The sequence below is a fragment of the Ambystoma mexicanum genome, chromosome 5p (assembly GCF_040938575.1).
Source record: "Ambystoma mexicanum isolate Mex_15411 chromosome 5p, UKY_AmexF1_1, whole genome shotgun sequence".
In the NCBI taxonomy this organism is placed as follows: domain Eukaryota; kingdom Metazoa; phylum Chordata; class Amphibia; order Caudata; family Ambystomatidae; genus Ambystoma; species Ambystoma mexicanum.
In genome coordinates this window covers 807,629,615-807,649,923 of record NC_090930.1, presented here as the reverse complement: position 1 = coordinate 807,649,923, position 20,309 = coordinate 807,629,615, and the positions used below count along the sequence as shown (strand labels likewise).

Sequence of the window (20,309 nt, the reverse complement as noted above, 5' to 3'; positions counted from 1 at the left end):
CGACAGGGGAGTCGGTAACCGGGGCTTCCTTCTCTACCGGGGAATCTACTCTGTAGGTTTCAGGGTCTTCCTCTTCCTCTTCTTGGTCCTCATCATCCCCATAGTAGCCCGTCCCGGTTTGCTCTTCTACCATGCCAAAATCTTGGTCCTCACCAAAGGAACTCTCTCCTTGATACAGTGAGTATGGCCGTGAGTATGGTTGTACCTCGAAGGGGTCTGTAGACCTCATCGGTGTCTCAAACCGGGGCTTCTTACTCGGGGGGATAGGATCATTAGAGCCTGAGGGTGTAGCCCCTTGTGGATTATATGAAAGGAAATGGTCTGGATTTTTATCGTAAAGGTCTGCCAAAGAAGACATCCTTGACATGACCCTATCTATGTCATCACTCGACCATTTTTTGGAACTGGGAATGACTCTTTCAGAAAGTCTAGGAGATTTATCTTGAGTAGATTTGCTGGTTTTAGAAATATCAGCAGACCTGGTCTTTTCTGTCTGATTAGGAGGAGTGGAGTGAATCACAGGTGTGGAAGAGTGCAGAGGCTGCTTCTTCTGCTGTTTTCCCCCCTCCCCGGGAGTGGAAAAGTGTTTTCCCTGTCCCTTTGTGGCTCCGGAGGTTTTCGACGCCTGGCGTCGAGGATCGGGGGTAGAGTCCCTGTCCTTTGAACGTGGGGCCTCGCTGATCTTGTCTGCGGGCTCCGACTCCTGGAGAGTGGCCTGGGGGTGGAAGTCGTCTTAATCCTCCGACGATCGAACTTCTGTTCGCTTAGGGAGCGAGGCACTCTTGGCAAGAGTGGATGATTGCCTGGAGTCATGCGGCGATCTCGATCGAGAACGTCCAGAGGACACCGATTCGGACCGTTCTGTTTGTGCCTCTTTCCGAGTACTCGACATCGTCGAGTCTCGGTTGGACTTTGTGTGTTTTGTGTGAGTGGTGTGTGAAGTGCTTGTGTCGCCGGGGGTCTTCCCCATAGCCGCCTTGTCGGACGACCTTCCGAGGTCGGGGACCTGCGCTCGGCTGTCTTTCGACGCCGTAATGCCCTCGCCGTCGGAAAGCACGGCGTCGCTGCCATCGCTGAAGGCGCCCTCCGCTGCCATGGCCGCCTGCCTGGCGTGGTGGGACCAACGCTTCGTCGAACGGTCCTTAAGTGTCTTAGGTTTAAACCTACTACACGCTCTGCAGTTCGCTTCGGGGTGGTCCCTCGGCAAGCAGAGATTGCACGTGGCGTGCCTGTCGACCCAAGGGTATTTGCGATTGCACTTGGGGCAGAATTGAAAAGGGGTACCCTCCATACGCACCTTGAGGCAGCAGGCTGGTAAGTGTAGGAAATGTATAAGGTGTACCTATATACCAAGAGTGTAGAGTATGTCCAACCCCCCACTCTCCCTACTTGCAGGGCCGAGGCCAGAGGCCTTCCAAGGCCCGGGCCGAGGCCAGAGGCCTTCCGGGGCCCAAATCCGTCGTGCAGCAGCCGACGGTCGATTTCTTCTCCAAGCCGGCGTAGAGTGTCGAAGTTCGACGTTGGGATGGGGAAAGGATGTAAATTAATCAATATTTTAGCAAAAGTATGGCTAAGGCCAGGGCACTCCGCAAAATGCTTCCGACCAGTATGGCGGAAAAAAACAATCTGAGGATCCTAGACGCATGAGGGATCTTGGGTACAGTGGACGTCACACTAGGGATAGTATTACTGGCACGCCCTGTGTCGACGCCCATTTTCGATTTTCGAAAAACAAACTGTAATACTCTGCAGCTTCCACTAGATGTCGGCCTATGCACAGCATGTAATCTAAGCAGATTCCACAAGCCTCAGAAATATATATATATATATATGAGAATGCATTACTTACCGTAAAAGCATTTCTGATGATTGTATCTGCTTAGATTCACATGCTGTGCATAGGTCCGACATCCAGTGGTCACTGCGGAGTATTGCATTTTGTTTTTCGTAGTCGAAAAGGGGACGTCGACAAGGCGTGTCTGAAACACTATCCCTATAGTGACGTGCGTTGTACCCACAATCCCTCACGCGTCGAGGTCCCTCTGTTTGTATTTTTCTGCCCTGAGGGAGCCTTCTAGACGTGAGTGAGTACAGAAAAGAGAGAGATATATAAAGGAAGTCTATGTTCCTTCCATCCGAGCGGGGAGGAAGGGCGGGCGCATGTGAATCTAAGCAGATACAATCATCAGAAATGCTTTTACGGTAAGTAATGCATTCTCTTCTGATGTTTGTTAATCTGCTTAGAATCACATGCTGTGCATAGACTAGCGAGCAGTACCCGGAGTTGGCGGTGGGTTATGAGAAGGAACAGTAGAGAAAAGGTGTCGTAATACTGCCTGTCCCACCTGGGAGTCAGATCTAGAGTGTGTATCTAGACAGTAGTGTTTTGTAAAGGTGTGCACAGAACTCCAGGTAGCCGCTTTGCAGATGGACTCAAGGGGAACATTTGCAATGAATGCTATGGATGCCCCCGTGCCTCGAGTAGAGTGTGCTCTTGGCCTAAAGGGCAGTTCTCTCTTAGCAAGAGTATAGCAGAGAGTGATGCATTGAACAATCCATCTAGAAATAGTGGATTTTGAAACTGCATCTCCTTCTCTTCCTGCTGCCACCGAGACGAAGAACTGATTAGTCTTCCTCAGTGGTCTGGTTCTTTCCATGTAGAACATGACCGCTCTGCGTACATCTAGTGTGTGCAGAGTCCTTTCTCCCAAATTGGAAGGATTTTGAAAGAACGTTGGTAGTTCTATAGATTGGTTTACGTGGAATTTAGAAATAAATTTCGGAGCAAACCTAGGGTGAGTGCGTAGAACCACTTTATCTTTGTGAACTGTAACGAAGGGGTCTAGAATAGAAAGAGCCTGAAGTTCACTTACTCTCCTGATGGAGGTGATAGCTATTAAAAAAGCAGTCTTAAGCGTGAGGTGTTTAAGAGATGCTTTGTGCATGGGTTCGAATGGAGAGCCCATGAGTCTGGTAAGTACCACATTAAGGTCCCATCCGGGAGCTGGGTCAGCTATCGGGGGGTGTATTCTCTTTACTCCCTCCATGAAGGCCTTTATAACAGGGATCCTCCACCACGACACTTTGAGTTGGGAAGTGGTGTATGCAGAAAGTGCAGCTAGGTGGACTTTAATGGAGTTAAACACTAGACCTGAATCCAATAGGTGGGTCAGGTATAGGACCACATGTGTGGGAGAGCAGTCAATAGGGTTGATGCTTTTACTCCTGCACCAGATGACAAATCTTTTCCACTTGCTAGAATAGCAGTGGCGAGTGTTCGGTTTTCGGGCTTCCCTGAGGATGTCCATGCATCTTTGCGGGAGTTGTAGATGTCCGAACTCTATGATCTCAGGAGCCAAGCTGCTAAGTTCATGTTCTGGGGGCATGGATGCAGAGTCCTGCCTTTGTCCTGAGACAGCATGTTGTACGGGCAGGGGAGTTTTACTGGGGGGGATAGAGACATCTCCATCAAGTGAGCGAACCATGGTTGTCGTGCCCACATTGGGGCCACTAGTATCATGGTCACTTGTTCCTGGTGCATCTTGTGCACCACTTTGTTGAGAAGGGGAGTCGGGGGAAAAGCGTAAACAAATTTCCCTGACCATTGCATCGACAGACCGTTCCCCTTGGATTGGTTCTGGGGGTACCTGGAGGCGTAACTTAGGCATTGTGAGTTTTCCAGGGTTGCGAACAGGTCTATTTCTGGGAATCCCCATTGTGTGAAGACGTCGAAGACGATGTCTTCGTGCAGGCGCCATTCGTACTCTTTGGGCAGGGGGAAATCTCTGCTGAGACTGTCTGCTAGCAGATTGAGTTCCCCGGGTACATGTAGTGATAGTAGGAACATGTCCTGTTTGAGAGCCCACTTCCATATATTCTGGGCCAGCTTGGACAGGCCTGGAGAGTGGGTGCCCCCTTGCTTGTTGATGTAGTACATGGCTGTGGTGCTGTCTGTAAGGACCATTACTGTTTTGCCTTGTAGGTGTTCCTGGAAGGCTCTTAGCGCCTTGAACAGTAGATTTATGTGTTTGGATGCTACGTTCGGAGTCCACACTCCGTGAGCAGTCTGATGGGATAGGTGCGCCCCCCATCCTGTGAGGGATGCGTCTGTGGTTAGAGTGGCTTCCGCCGTGGGTGTGGCAAAGGGTTTCCCTTTTTCCATGTTTTCCTTTGTCCACCACCGTAGCGAGAGAACTAAGGCCTGCGAGACCACAACTAGATCCTCCCATAGTCCGCTGGCCTGACACCACTGGCTGTTGAGCCACTCTTGCATTGGGCGCATGCGCAGGCGCGCATGAGGTACCAAATAAATACACAACGCCATCATTCCTAGCAAGCGCATTGCTTTGCGTACCGTCACCTCTCGACCGGTTACATATTGAGGGATTTGAAACAGCATGTTTTGGACCCTCTCTTTGGAGGGGAAGACGAGGCCGTCCTTTGTTTGAATTAGAGCCCCTAGGAATTGTTTGATTTGACTGGGGTCTAAACTGGACTTCTTTTCGTTGATGGAGAAGCCCAACTGGAACAAAAGGTCTACTGTCTTTTGGGTATTGGAGAAGCATGTTTCGTAAGAATCCCCTGTTATGAGCCAGTCGTCGAGGTAAGGGTAAACTGGGATGGACAACCTGCGCAGGTGGGCCGCTGCCACTGCCAGCACCTTCGTGAATACCCTTGGTGCTGATGCTATGCCGAAGGGTAGCACTTTGAACTGGTAGTGTTTGCCCTCTATCATGAACCTGAGGTATTTTCTGTGCGCTGGCAACATTAAAATATGAAAGTATGCATCTTTCATGTCCAATGTTGTCATGTAATCTCCCTGAGAAAGCAGTGGGATTACTTCCTGTAAGGTTACCATACGAAACTTTTGGGGTTTGATAAAGTTGTTCGCTGGGCGCAGATCTAATACAGGGCGCATGGTTAGATCCTTTTTGGGTACAAGGAAGTACACTGAATAAATACCTTCCGTTACCTGAGATAGAGGCACGACCTCTATGGCTCCTTTTTCCAGTAGTTGTTGTACTTCTTGGAGAAGGATGGCAAGATGTTCCGGTGTCATGCGACGTCCCCTCGGGGGTCTGTAGGATGGGGAACTGTTGAATTCGATACAGTATCCGTGGGCTACGGTGGACAGTACCCAACGGTCTGACGTTATCTCCTCCCATGCAGGAAGAAAGGATGTTATCCGGCCCCCGACCGGTGTTGCATGGGAGGGGACGCGAATCTTCGCGTCACTTGGAGTTGTTGGGGGCTTGGGAGCCTCTGGGGGTGGATCCCCGACCCCTCCCTTTGCCCCGGCGTTGGCCTCTTTGGCTGTACTGCCCACTATTGGTTTGGTAATTGGTGGCAGGGTATTGCTGATGTTGATTTTGTTGTTGGTGTTGGCGTTGGCCACGAAAAAAGCGTTTGTTGCCATAGCCGCGCCTGGTAGTGGGCTTAGAGATCTGGTCGAGAGTCTTGATAGTGTCGAACTCTTTTTTAGCCATCTCTAGGGCTTCATCTACCGCTTTTCCGAAGAGGTTAGCGTCCTCGACAGGTTTATTTATCAAAGACGCCTGTGTCTCTGGTTTAAAGCCTGAGTTGCGCAGCCATACATGGCGCTTTAGGAGTATTCCTTGTACCAAGGAACGTCCTGCTGTTTCTGCCGCGTCCAGAGAGTTTTTAACAATGCTCTGGTTCACTTGGGTTCCTTCGCCAATAGTTGACAGTAGGCGCGTACGTAAAGGCTCCGGTGCTTCCTCGGCGTCTTTTCGCAGTTTGGCCCACTGCGCGTCTGCGTAGCTTGCAAGCAAGGAATTGTTGTTGGCAATTCTTGCTGAGAAGGCAGCCGAGGAAGTAACTCTTTTTGCAAGGGCATATAGCCTCTTGCCCTCCTTGTCAGGGGGTGCCTCACTGGTGGAAAGTGGTACCCCTGCCCTCTTTCTAGTATTAGAAACCACTAGGGAATCAGGAATGGAATGTCCCCTAATGTAGAGGGGGTCTGAGGGTGAAGGAGTGAAAAGTTTTTCAATCCGTGGATTGACCCCTCTGATCATAGCGGGAGTGGACAGCGAAGGTATGATCCTTCTCTTTACTGAAGCGAGGAGTGGAATGGTCTGGCTGACCGGGGGTTTTTCCTTAATCACTCTTTCTACAAAGTCCAATTCTGGAGAGAGTTCCCCGGTGTCGAGTTCGAAATGCGCTGCTGCTCTGCGCAACAGTGCATTGAACGTCGGCTGATCGTCAATTGGAGACGTGTTCCTAACTGGAGAATTGTCCGGAGGAGTTAGGTTTAGGACATCAGTGTCGGAATACACTGATGGTGATTGCCAGGGGTGTGAAGGTCCCTCTTCTGGGTTAACCCCGAAGCCTTCTTCTATAATGTCTGTTCTGTCTTCCAGACATTCCTCCTGGTTCTGTTCTTCATTGTCCATGAAATCATCTTCTTCCTCGAAGTCTTGCTCCTCCCCAGTGAGGTCATATACATCTTGGAAGTCTGAGGCTGTGTCCTGCTGGGGATCGACTAGCCTCGGATTTTTGGCCCTGGGGTCCTCCTGAGGCCCTTCTCTGGTCCTCTTGTGTGTTTGAGAGGCCTGGGTGCTCATGAACTTTTCCATCCTCTCCATACAGAGGTGGAGTCTTTCCATAGTTTCATGGGGTACCCCAGAGCGGTCTGGCGGGGGAAACATAGGGTTATCTAACTCGAAATGGCTCGACCTCTCCCAAAGCGTCGAGGAAAGTGTCCCGTCGCCCTCCGAAAAACCTTCTGGTGTGTCGGGAGACTCCCTGCCTGAAGGGGGTAGTCCCTGCTTCCCATCGGGCTTTTTCGGCGTATCCTTTAACTTATGCGTAACGCTCGACGAAATCTTCGGCGTACGCTTTTGGGCGTCGGCTACAGCGATCCTTGCTAAGCTATCGGCGACTCGCTTGTCGGCGACTCGTTTGTCGGCGGAAGCTTGAGTTTTCGACGCTATGGGTATCGAACGCTCTACGGCGGTCTGCGCTTTCTGTTGATGCGCACCGGCCGATGGTTTGGTGGCAGCGCCCTTGTTTGCCGAAAGCCCAGTCGCAGGTCGCGGCTGGGTTGCTGCGGTTGCGAGAGGGGCTTCGAACCCGAACGGTCCGAGGAGGCCGCCGGTGGAACCTGCGTCTCCTTGGGCGCCGAAGGTCTTTTCGACTTCGTCGAAGAAGAGCCGTGGGTTGTGTGTTTATGTGGATCTTTGTGTGCGTCTGTGTCGCCGGGGTGTTCATCCCCATAAGCAGGGCGTGAGCCGAGCCCGTCGGGGCCGGGGACAGACGACGAAGCGCGTAAGCGCTCCTTAGAGGGGGTTTCGACTTCCGTAGCGGAGGTCGTGTTATCGCGTTCCTAGTCACTGTCGGTGGTAGCAGCGGCGGGTGAACCTTCGGCCTTCGACATCGCGTAGGCCGCCCACCTTTTAACCCTTCGGTCTTTTAGAGTTTTAGGCTTAAGAAGCCGACAAGCCGCGCACCTTTCCTCCTTGTGATCGAGGGGCAAGCAGCGGTTACACCGTGAGTGCTTGTCCGTCCAAGTGAATTTGCCTTTACAAAGTGGGCAAAACCTAAACGGTGTCCTCTCCATAGCCGAGGCAATAAATCGCGATAAACACCCCAAGGGAAAGGAAGGGGAAAGGGAAAGGCATTCTCAGAAAAGACCCAGAGATGTCCCACGACCCCACTCTCCCTACTGTATATGGCCTGCGAGGCCAGGCCACGTGTTCGGCAGCGCCGAAGGATTTCTTCCGCTCGACCCTCCGTCGAAGATTCTTTTCGGCGGAGAACAGCTTACAACTGCGTCGAGGGAGGGATTATTAATATTAGAGAAAAAACGACCAAAGGTCGAGGAGTTGCAATGTCTCTCGAGGAGCTCCGCGTGAAGGCGACCAGAAGCTGGGCGGAAAAAAACAATCTGAGGGACCTCGACGCGTGAGGGATTGTGGGTACAACGCACGTCACTATAGGGATAGTGTTTCAGACACGCCTTGTCGACGTCCCCTTTTCGACTACGAAAAACAAAATGCAATACTCCGCAGTGACCACTGGATGTCGGACCTATGCACAGCATGTGATTCTAAGCAGATTAACAAACATCAGAAATATATATATATATATATATATATATATATATATATATATATATATATAGCAAATTAAGCATTCTTTAAAAAGCAGCAACTAATAGTAACATTCAATGGAAAATAGAATTCATTTAAACGAGAACCAATAATGCAGGTGAGTAATTCTTTATGCTAAACACATTCCAACACACAGAGTGACATCAATCGAAGGTCCGTATTAGCACTTATTTTTTTTCACCATTACAAAACTGGGTTGAGGGAAAATGGTTAGAGTTAAAATAGAACACACTTTCAACTGGTTCAATAGTTAGTTTCTCTCAAAGGGATGTAGGCAGTCTTTTAACCCAGCAATAATAGTGACAACAATTAAAACCTGTAAGGGAACAAGCACTGCCAAAGCCAATAGGGTTCAGAAGAGGAGTCTTTTGGAAACCAGGACAGCCAGTCAATGGGACAGTTCTAGTTCTGATGCAGATTTTCTTAGAAAAATGTTACCAATACAGCCAGGAGTTCTTTGAAAAATCACTGAAGCTCAAGGGAAGCCAACTTGAAGGAGCATAAGTTGGAAGCTTTGCACAGGTGAGTTGAGGTCAACTCTAGAGGGGTTAAAATAGTACTTTCCAAGCCAGGGAGCACTACAAATGTCAAAAGGTAGTAATTCCCCAAGCCCCACAGTACCTTAGAATTGAAGAGGTTCCAGCTGGATGCCTTCCTGATACAGTCCATTGTTCCTGGTCCTTGGTCATGGTGAGGAAAGGGAGGACGAGCTTCTGCGGCGGCACTCTTTAGAGTGACTCAGCAGCAAAGGATTCCACACAATTCAGCGGCTCTCTGTGGTTCTGGCGCCTTTTTCTCATCACCAAAGAGACGCAAATAGCTCCAGTTGGAGTTTTCTCTGTCCCTCCATCCTGGACTCTGGACGAAGAATTCCTGCTTCTGGAGGTCCTTGAAGGTGCCCATGAAGGTTTGGCCGGATTCGATCTCTGCAAGATGATGCACTCGATAATGGTCAGTGGTCTCCAGTCATTTGGATTCTGCAACCTAGGAAAGTCGCAGCTCGTCGAGATGAGCCAAAATGAAGCAGGTCTCAAGGCTAGTTGGTCCCACCAGCCCAAGGGAGGAAGTCGTCCTGCACAGATCTTTACTGTCGATACGAAAACAGAGTCAGTACGGCTGCAAGGCTTCACCGGTGCTTCCACGGACCTGGAAGGTGCTGCTGGTGGTGTCTCTGCTCGTTCGCTACGTCGGATATGATGATCCAGTGGTCGACTCTGCCCGTAATCCCAAAAGCCTAGCCTTTTATGCAAAATCCCATTCATTCATAGCCCTACAGCTGTCAATCACACAGGGGTGAGGAGGGTGTCCTCTAGGACAGCCACCCGCCCAGTTGGAACTGGTTTCGGCCAGGCATGCCTATAAACAAAGGTCAGTGAGGTTTCGGGATCCTCCCTCACTTCCCGTCTTCCCAGACACACTAGAGCCTGGGCAGGCTTCTGGGCTGAAGCCTGCCAAACACACAAAGGACCTAAACCTAGTTTAAACAACAGTGTAAAAGCCCAGAAGGAATCAACAAACCAGAAATGGCGAAAAAGGAAGACAGGGGCCATTTTGGAAAAATTGACACCCATGGGTGCTGTACTGCAGCTGAGAAATCAGCCTGCAAGTACCTTGCACAAAAGATAATAATAAGTAACCACTGTCATCAGCGATTCAAGTTAGTGTAACAAGAAGTCATGGGATAAGGAGTTACTTTGTAACCCTGCAGCACTCAACATAGGGTGGTATGTGCTGGACCCACAAAATAAAAAGGTAAGTAAGATAAAAGCTATCTCACTATTCTTGGGAACTGTAGTTCACACAAGAAATATGTAGAAGTCCAAGGGACTTCTCAGTGGCACTGCACAGAGGGTGCTGAGTGTCACTATGCAAAAAGCAGATGCCCATGGAGTTTACCACACTCCATTAAACAGTTACAAATCCTAGTCAGAGCCAAACACATGATTGAGTGGCAAAAAGTACAACTCACTCAGGAAGTCAAAAATCAAAAAGATCCCAGATTCTAGCAAAAGAGACAAGGGTCTCTACGGTTAAAGGGAATTTGCACAGAAACTGAAAATTCTCTCTAACATGCACCATGCCACAGACCCACACAGATATTTACTCATCAGTGTTTCCACGCCACAGACTCGCTTCTTGATACTTTCCTCCTACAGCCTCTCCACCCTGCCCTCCTCTTACCTGCTTGGGGAACTCTACTACAAACTTAATTGCCTTCGCGTCTCAGCAGCACATCAGTCACTACAACCGCTCTTGGAATATGCGGTTGCTGCCGCTGATGTCCCCTCTGTGCATCTGCTCTCTGCTCTGCTTGGGTGGCTGCTCCTGGCATACGCAGTCAACCTTCTCATTTTTTTTTTCAAACTTTCTTTATTGAATTTCAACAGAGAAGTACACATAGCACCCTTATTAACGTAGTCTAACAGAAGCCCAGCCCCTCTCCCCCCTAACCAAACTCGCATTTTTACAACCAAGTTCAAGCCTGTTCTGCTGCAACCCGGCCCGTACCTCACACAGCAACAGAAAGTTGAAAATAAAACCATTTCGAGTACTCTACCACCAACCACCACTGCACTTGTCCTTATATACATCCATGGCGCAAAGACGAATAGAAGAGGTGAGCCCTCCTATATATGCTCTAGGGTAGATGCAGCGGTTTGGGAAGTCGAGTCGTTATCCATTAGGTATTGTCTGAAAGGGGGCCAGTAGTCAAATGGGCGGCTTGAGGGGGTGGGGGAGGGTGGAACGTATCTAGTCTCTCTCTGTCCAGACTGACTCATGATTTCCAGCCACTTCGGGAGTGTGGGGGAGGGGGGGGATTGGATCTCCCCAAAGCTCTGGCTACCAAGTATCTGGCCACCACTGAAGCCATGCCCAACAGTCCTTTTTTGGTGCGGCTGCCTCCTTCAATCGGGGCTAAGAGCCAGAGTTTCGGGGAGTACTCTCCCGGTGAGGGCAGCATACTTATCATTGCATCTCCCACCACTTTCCAAAAAGGCCTAATGCGGGGGCAGCACCAGGCAACATGGTAGAAATTAGCCGCTTGCATCCCACACTTTTTACAGTTAGAGGAACTATCAGGGAAGAATCTACTTAGGGCTGCAGGGGAGTAGTAGATCTGATGGAGGAATTTGTAGTGAATCAGCCTATATCGGGTGTTTAAAGATATGTAAGAAGACTGGATGCAGATGGATTTCCACTGGTCATCCCTCAATGATCCTCCCAGGTCTGTTGGCCATACTTCTTTGTATCTATGGGTCTGAATGCTCTGCCCGTTTCTAATCAGTTTGTAAATTGTGGATACTAGCTTCCGGGCGGACAGAGGTTGCGTGATGTAGCACTGGGCAGGATGAGGAGTGGGGGTGCACGGGAACTCAGGCCACTTATTTTTCAATATACCCCTAACCCTGTAGTAGTACAGAAGGGTCAGGGCGTGCTGTTCACCATTTATCCTAAGTCCCTCCCAGGTCACTAAAAGGGTGCCCTGAACCATATCGCCAAGGGATTGCACTCCCAGAGCCCGAAAGTGTTCTTTGAAGGATTTTTCATGTGTCAACGGGGTCCCGACAATGTTGTAAATTGGAAATGTAGGTAGATAGTATGGGGAGGAGCCTAACAGGCACCCTATCACGCCTCAAACTCTGCAGGCTATAGCCATTGGTAGAATCTCACCGCTCGGGGTGCCCTCAAGGGTACCCCATAATAGGCCCATTCGATCACCCGGCACACTTATAGCTCTGGCCAAGTGGGAGTGGGGCGATTCGGGACTCGGGGCAGCCCACCCCGCAATGTATTGTGTCTGGGCAGCTAGATAGTAGAGATACATGACTGGGTACTCGAGGCCGCCTTGATCATAGGGCCTCCTTGTAAGAGTGGTGTAAGCTATTCTTGGCTGTTTCCCGGCCCAAACCAACCTTGTCATCATCTTCTGGACCCGGGACCAGTATTGTGCAGGGGCCACAAGGGCACGTTGCTAAATATATACAGGAGTTTAGGGAGAATTACCATCTTTGCTAGTACAAGGCGAGCTGCCGGAGATATAGGAAGCAATAACCATGACTCTACCTTCTGTTCTAGAGTTTCCAATACATGAATATAGTTGTCCCTGTACAGGAATTCTTGTGTGGTGGATATCACAATGCCCAAGTATCGTATCTTCTGGGGGCACCAGCAGAACCCATCGTGCACATCAGCCTGTTGTACGCTGGGGGTTATTGGAAGTACTTCGGGCTTGGTCCAATTGATTGAGTCCCGACAGCTCCCCAAATCTGACCACCTCTTGTTTTAGGGGAGTGAGATCCTGTAGCGGGTGCTTAACATACAGCAGTATGTCATCTGCGTATAAGGACACGATGGCAAGGTGTGCACTCAAGCAAACGCCTCTCTGTGCGTGTAAGTCTCGGATGTGGCAGGTGAGAGGCTCCAATGCAAGGGCAAATAAGACTGGGGAGAAAGGACAGCCCTGCGTGTGCCGCGGGAGCGATAGATATGTTTGTATGTCACGCCATTGGTGTATATAGTCGCTCTATGGGCAGTAAACACTATTTTAACCCATCGTATATATGCTAGGCCAAACCCGGATCGCCTGAGGACCTCGAAGAGAAAAGGCCATTCAACCGAATCAAAGGCCTTCTCCGCATCGAGAGTGGCCACTGCTATTGGCACAGCTGGGTTTACATTATGTATGAGAGTGAAAAGACGTTGCAGATTATGTTGGGTAGAGTGTCCGGGGATGAACCTGGCTTAATCCGGCAGAACTAAAGTCGGCATGTGAGGAAGGATACGTGCAGTAAGAATTTTGGCTAGTATCTTATTGTCGGTGTTGATGAGGGACAATGGTCTATAAGAGGATAATTGCCGAGGGTCTTTCCACGGCTTAAGGAGCACAGACACAAGGGCTGATCTAGTAGTCTCCGGGAGAGAACCACAGGAAAATGCGTACTCATACATTGCCAGGAGGTGGGGCATTACCATTTCCTCGTATGCCTTATAGAATTCGGCTGTTATCCCTCCCGGCCCAGGTGCTTTTCCATTAGGGAGCGATTTTATGGCTTCCATGATTTCTTCTTCAGCGATAAGGTCCTTTAGAGAGGCTCCCTGGTCTGGATCCAACCAGTCCAGGGCAACCTCATCTAGGTACCATGTTAACTCGTCGTGGCCAGGGCGTGACGTATATAGTCTGCTGTAGTATGCTCAGAATTCATCATTGATCCCCTGCACGTCCCTAACCAGGGTCCCGTCAGGGCCCTCAATTTCGGCTATGCCCGTTGGCTGCTGCTCCTTCTTGATAGCCCATGCTAGGGTTCTGCTTGGCGATCCCCCTCCCCATATCGTATTGCCACGATTGGATCTCCTATATATCGTTCCTCGCACAGGGCCATTTGATAGAGTTCTGCCCTCAGAGATTGTAGCTTGCGCCAAATTGCGTCGCTATCTGCTGAGCCCTGCATATTTTCTCCGTCCCTGAGCTTATCTTCTAGAATGCGCATGGATCTACGGATAGTTTTAAGCACTTCTCCCTCTCTAGAGATACAGCACCCCCTCAGATACGTCTTGAACGCCTCCCATATTGTGCCCTTGTCTGGTACTGAGCCAACATTGGCAGTAAAATAGGTCTGTATGTCCTGGCCTATCTCCGACTTAAAAGCCACATCCTCTAGGGCAGACGCCCTGAATCTCCCGCAGAGGCGAGATGGTGGGCTCTCCACGGGCATGAATCGGAGGAGAACAGGGGAGTGGTCGGATAGTATGCATGGGAGTATAGTTGTCTCTGTCGCGGTTCAGAGTATAGTGTAGGAGGCCATTAAATAGTCAATCCTAAACGAGCTGCCATGCACTCCCGAGAAAAAGGTATATTCCCTGACCCGTGGGTGTTGGGAGCACCATACATTGCCCAGATCGTGATAGCGGGATAAGGAAGACCAAGCCTTTGCCGCGGCCGGTAAGGATGATTGACAGGTAGTAGATCAGTCCTCATCAAGCGTAAGGGCCATGTTGAAATCGCCAGACCATATAATACCATATCCAGGGAACATGTGTATATGCCTTGCATATTGGTGCAAGAACTCCGGAGAGTCAGTATTGGAAGCATATACGCTTATCAGAAGGAGATTGGCGCCAAGTAGTTCTCCTGCTAGCAGTACGAATCTGCCCTCATTATCTGCAATTTGTCTGTGCAGCCTGTATCGTAGGGAACTATGTATATATATAGCCACGCCCCTCGAATGCAATGTATAAGATGATGCGTATCTGTGGACACCCCGCAAGCCTAGATAAAGCGGCTCCTTTTGCAAGATGCGTCTCTTGCAAGCATAATATGCTTATCCCATGATTTCTACAGTAATTTGTAATTAGAAGTGATTTATTGGCATTAGTGAAACCTCTTATGTTCCAAGACATCACATCTAATGCTTTCCCCCTCTGATCACCTAACTTGTGTGCAGCCATAGTGTTTGCGGTACTTTAGTGGCAGTGAGTATATTCAGGTTTGTACGAGCATGGAACGAAGGTCGCAGTGCAGTTGTGTGAGTTGACCCATTATGGGCTGTGCACGTTGACCTGGGCCCTTGGAGCGTCTGTGTACTTAATTAACAACAAACAAAGCAACCCCAAACTTAGTAACCCCTCACACCTGTCCCACCCACACCAGAAACTATAACCTACCGGCTCCCTTACCCCACCCCCAAACCCAACCAGTTCCATAAACTCAATAAAACAATCCGCAGTTCCTGGGGAACCTGGAGCGCTAAAGGCGGCCAACCTGCTCCTAATGGTCGAGGCCACAGGATACTTTCTCTCTGAAGCCCATTCTAGAGACGGGGTATACCGCCACAGATTTGTTTGATCATAATCGCTGGGGTCATCACGCTACATAGGCTCTAAGGGTGATGCAGTGAACACCTTGGGGAGCTCCGAGGGTCCGGGAGGTTCTAGGCAAAGCGCTCCGCAGCCTCTGGTGAGTTGATAAAGACAGTGGATCTGTTGTACTGCACTCAGAGCTTAGCCGGGTAGAGGATGGCATACTTTATACCTTTCTTTCTAAGGGTGTTTTTGATGGATTGAAATGTTTTTCGTTGTTCCTGAACCGCTGGGCTGAAATCGGGGAACAGGCGAATAATGGTGGAGCTCCACTGCAGCTCGCCCTTTTCCCTGGTAGCACAGAGAATAATGTCCCGGTCCCGGTAATTGAAAATCTTTGCTGTAATCGGGTGCTCTGGGGCACGGGAGGGGGGCCTCGGTCCCAGTGTTCGTTGAGCCCTTTCCACCATAAACATAGCTGTTACTGGAGGATGATCTAGGATATCCATCAGGAGGGACTCTGTGAACTTCTCCATGTTCTCAATGGCTGTCGATTAAGGAACACCAAGTATGCGAATATTGTTCCGCCTGGACCACCCCTCCAAATCATCGTTTTTGGCCATTATTATCTTCACTGCTTGCTGAAGTTCCGTCATCTCCCGCTGCAGCCTGGCGACCTTGTCCTCACCCTCCCCGATTTGTTGCTCTGCCTCGGCCATGCGGCCACATAGTTTATCAATTTGTATAGCTGAAGTGTCGACCTTGAGTGTCAATGCGTCTATTTTAACACCAAGACTATCAGTGCTGCTTTTTAAGGCCAAAAGTGTTTGATTCAGGGCAGCAGCATCGATCTGGGCGGTCTCTTGGCCTGAAGAGGGGGGGGGGGACTAAGACTGGTCGGATTGGGCAAATTGGTCCATCTTGGCTTGCTTTTTTTGGTTCCCCATGCTGAGAGTGTTGAGTGGGAGATGAGTCGCGGTGAGCCAGGGTCAGGGAGGCGAAGCACCGCGCTGGGATGGGCTCGCAGACGTAGAAGTTGGTATCTCTGCTCTCCCGAATCAGGCTGGTATGCGAGTTAGCTGAGCAGACTCTCTAGTTGGAGCGGCAGAGGTCTCCCCTCAATCCCCGGTCCCACGCTGCACTGTATTCTCGTACAAGTTCGGTCTGATGTTGGTGGCTACGGCGGTAGCGTGGGTCCTGGTATGAAAAGTCAATGGGGACTGTAGTTGTAGTTCAGATTAGCTTGGCAGGGAGAGGAGGGCAGAGGTCCCCGCACTGGTGATCAGCTAAAGCGTAGTGCATTGATAAAGGGAAAGGGGAAAAAAATAAATTTAAAAAATGAATATTGTTTTCTTCTCCCCTCTCTCCCTTAAATATTTTGGAAGAGATGTAGGGCATAGGGAGGCACCATAAGGGTGCAGGCTTGTGTGGTGCCAGGGATGGTTTCCGACCCACCAGTCCTGGAGGAGCAGACACGCCACTCCTGTAGTGAAGATCGGGGCCCAGTCCCCAGGTCCACAGCAACGCTTTCCGACGGGGACCTCCGGTGATAAGGCACGTAGGAGGGTCACTGGATTTGTTCCCCCAGATCCAGGACTATGATGCAGCGGAAGCGCAGAGGCATTGGGTGTAAGCAGATTTAAGTGGGAGCCACAGGCCTTGGCTGAAGAGGAGGGTGCATGCAACGGGGGTCCTGGGGCTCAGCCTGGATTAACAGCATGAAGATCGATGCAAAACCCCCCCTCGCTCTTCTTACCCCAACGGACTTGCAGAGGTGAAGGTGCCGGTGTCCCACAGAGGGGTTCCTCAACCAGTCACTGCGTACAGGATCCGTTTGTTGCTGCCGGTTCAAGTGCCAATTGCAACCCCCAGGGCCCAACGGTCCTGCTGGCACAGAGCGAGGCAAAGCACCAGAGACTAGTGTGAAACCGACCAGCTTCCAGCGTCAAGAGGAGACGGCGCCGGTACCAAGATCGGCAGGCAAGCCCCCTAGGGCCCACGACTCTGACCGCTCTCTGTAGGCCAGGACAGTACAGGGTGCCCCAGGGCAGAAGGGTCCCAACCCCCGTCCGCAGCACACAGGGCAGGATCTCAGAGCCACAGACGTCACCCGCTCGGGTCCGGGCCAGGCTGTTACGCTCACCTGGTTCCCACAGAGGCGTCAATCGGACCCGGACAGCTGCGGTCTCCACCAACGTGATGCGTAGTGCCGAGATGACTGTCTGGACTGGCCCGCCTAATCTCGTCTGCTTGATCCGTAGAAGTATTCTCCTGCAAGTGGAGAAAGGGATTTAGCCACCCGTGGATTTTAGTGATGGCCCCCTCCCACTGTTCTCGTTCTCCCCTCTTGTCACCTCCGATATTCCCTTTTAGTAACCTCACCTTATGTTTTTAAATGATGAGCTCTCCATCCTGCATGGCATGCAGGGGCGCGTAGATACCAGTTACTTCACTGGTTTGAAGGTGCTGGAGGAGTACCGGAGGAATATTGACTCCGGGGTTTATAAAGTTCAAAGAATTCAATATGTCTGATGTTCACTCTTATTCCATTCCCTTGTTGAATTGCAACCGGTTCAAAAGAATATTGCCTGGAGGCAGCTGATGGCGTTCAGGTAAGAGTCTGTATTACCCAACACTGTCCGGTAAAAGTTGCATGAGTTTAACTTGTTGTTTTCTCCCTTTATAGGTGCGGCAAATGAAGATGAGGCGTATTAAAGGGTAATGCCTCCGGTGCTAAATCAGGTGAGCCTATGGTGGTAAGAGATTGTATTTGTCGGCTCTATTGGCTCACCTTGTTGTTTCTTTTGTTTTCCCCCAGGTGCTGGAGTTCGGCGAAGAAAATGATGGAGGCAGCGTCGGATCGAAAAATGCAGTGAAGACTGGTGAGTATGGCGCTGCGCTGCAGCTGGCGATGCGACGCATACAGAAATAATGTCCTTTTCAAGTTCGAAGACGTGATGGATCCGGAATCAGGTAAGGATTGAAATAATGTCGGTGTTCTAACCTTTCCTTCTTCTTTCCTCTTTTGCTAGGAGCTCTGGATTCGAGACGGGCGTGGCTGAAGACTGGATGCTGACTGCAGGCACGATGAGCGTTACGCTGCTGGATGCAGAATAACGCGAAGGGTGTGTTGCTGATGGGGCGTGGTTTAAATAGCCTCCAAATTAGTTCCAGGTAAGAAGTTCCCCAGAACCACACCGAGTAAAAAAAAAAATCCCTGTAACAAAATAGTCCCATCCAAGCCTCACGTTGGCTTGGATTCAGTTGCAGCATGGTCTGCATGAGGTAAGTAATGTCTATGAGCCTGGCACCTATAGCGCCAGGACTGATTTCTATTATGAGCCTGGTTCTAAGGTGCCAGGACTGAACCCAGACAGCCCCTAGCCGGGGCTGCTGGGGTTTTAATAAATATCTGGATGCCTGCTCCCGGGGCTGATGGGCTTGGTCCGGATGCCCGGGGGTAGGCATCATGACACAGGCCCCACTACCCGCGGCACCCTCAGCAGAGCGGACCACAGGTCGCCCCCGGCTCCCAGCTTGCCGACATGCAGGCCAGGGGGGAGGCACCCACAGCTGTCCGCAATCGGATTGGGGGCCACCAGCGGAACGCCACCAGACACCGGGTGAGCACCCCCTCCCCCACCCCGACACGTCCAACGAGGCCGCTGCTGAGAATCCCAGCGGATCACCTCACTCGGTACCCCAATCGGGCACAGAATTAGTGCAGACGGTGTCCCAGGAGTAGCGGCAAAACAAGATGTCCAAGTTGGAGATGAATGGGCATATTCAGAGGAGGATTTTTAACAGGATATCAGAACCTCGAGCTGAGTTTCTCAGGCAGCAGCCATCTTAGCTAGCCACGCAACAGCGCCCCCAACCTTCTCTTAATGAGTACACTGCTTATTCCACTTCTTTCATTGTTCTCAAAATCTTTGTCATGTGAGACATGAATGAAGATGATAGCCAGGCTCTTACTATAGTTACCCTGCGTGTATGAGGTTTCATCAAAGGTTCCACTGTCCATAGCCAGAGAGTGATAGGCCACCATACACTATTTGTTTTTGGCTGTCTGAGACATTACTTCACAGGGACTACAAAGGAGAGGGTCTTTGGCATCTTTCTCCGTTTTCCCCATTCCCTTTTTCTACAGCTTTGACCTGTGTCTAGATTACATCGTTCTGAGCCTCAAGTGAACTGCTGATGCCAGCCCAGAGCTGTGTTCAGTAGTGGTGTTATCATCCAAGTAGGTCTGCTGTCGGGGGTGGGGTGGGTGGAAAGGAATGCATACAACTTAGAACAGATAATAAACCGCCTTTCTTGTTTCCTCAGCCCCATTACTCGACAATGGCCCTACTTACCTCTCAGACCATTGCATTTGTAAGAAGTGTGTGAGATCCACTAACAAAAGATGCCTGCAGGCGGTTCTGGCCCATGGGTAGACTACACCACCAGTTTAGTGAGGTGTGGTCCTGCTCAGGGGTTTGAACTGTACTATCATCATTCCCTGTGTGACTTTAGGTGAGTCAAACAGAATGAGGCTAAAAGTCAGCAAAAGAACAGTGTCCTTACATTTACTCTTAATTGACTGAAATCTGCATCAAGCGAGCAAGGCAGGATAATAAGCAACACAGAAAGGCCTACCTCATCTATAGGAACTTCCCCATTCTTATCCTTGTCAATTTCTTCAAAGAGATTTAGTGGGACTTCTTCATTCCATATAAACATGTAACCTTCCGGGAGACCCGGCACCAGTTCCAGCAGCTCAATGTCAAAAACCAAGACAGCGCTTCCAGGCACTTCCCCCTCTGCAATAGAAAGGATACAATGCAACCGTCAGTTTGATGTGATTCCATGTAATAATATCCCAGGAATAATAACCATGCACTGTAAAGTAAGTGGTAAAAACTGAACGTAATGCACACAGTAAAAGTAGAGACATCTTAATCCAAGAAAGTAAAATATCTACATTTATAATTTACATATAAAAATGGAAATTCTATTATCAGTTCTTTATTTAACAACCACCCCCTTAGCCCAACTCAATTTACATGAATGACAGCATATTTTCAAAAGTGGGTGGGAGGACACCACGTGCCCTTCCAACATTCCTCCGCCATTATGCTAAACTGATAATACTGCCCTTGGCTAGGTGTGTTTAATTTACTTTGATCTATTTTATGAATTATGTAATGTAATATTAAAAGGAGATTTGTTTTCTTAATTTTAAGCTTAGTTATGTGCAGTAGAAGCTATATGTAACCTCTTTAAATAAAGTATTCTTTATTTTTCACGGGTTATTTTGACTGTTTATTGCCCCCCACTGCACTTACATCACTTGATCATGCTCACCTTTTCCTTCGTTACTTGTAATCCTAAATC

The 20,309-nt window shown here is 49.9% G+C and overlaps 1 protein-coding gene across 1 annotated transcript in view; it reads right to left on the bottom strand.

Annotated features, from left to right (window-relative positions):
- Positions 1–20,309, bottom strand: part of FKBP9 (FKBP prolyl isomerase 9) — a 371,826-nt gene that overhangs the window by 59,637 nt on the left and 291,880 nt on the right. Inside the window, exon 9 of the mRNA XM_069613232.1 lies at positions 19,572–19,735. Within this exon, the coding sequence (XP_069469333.1) occupies positions 19,572–19,735 (164 nt within the window). The remainder of the gene's footprint in view (positions 1–19,571; positions 19,736–20,309) is intronic.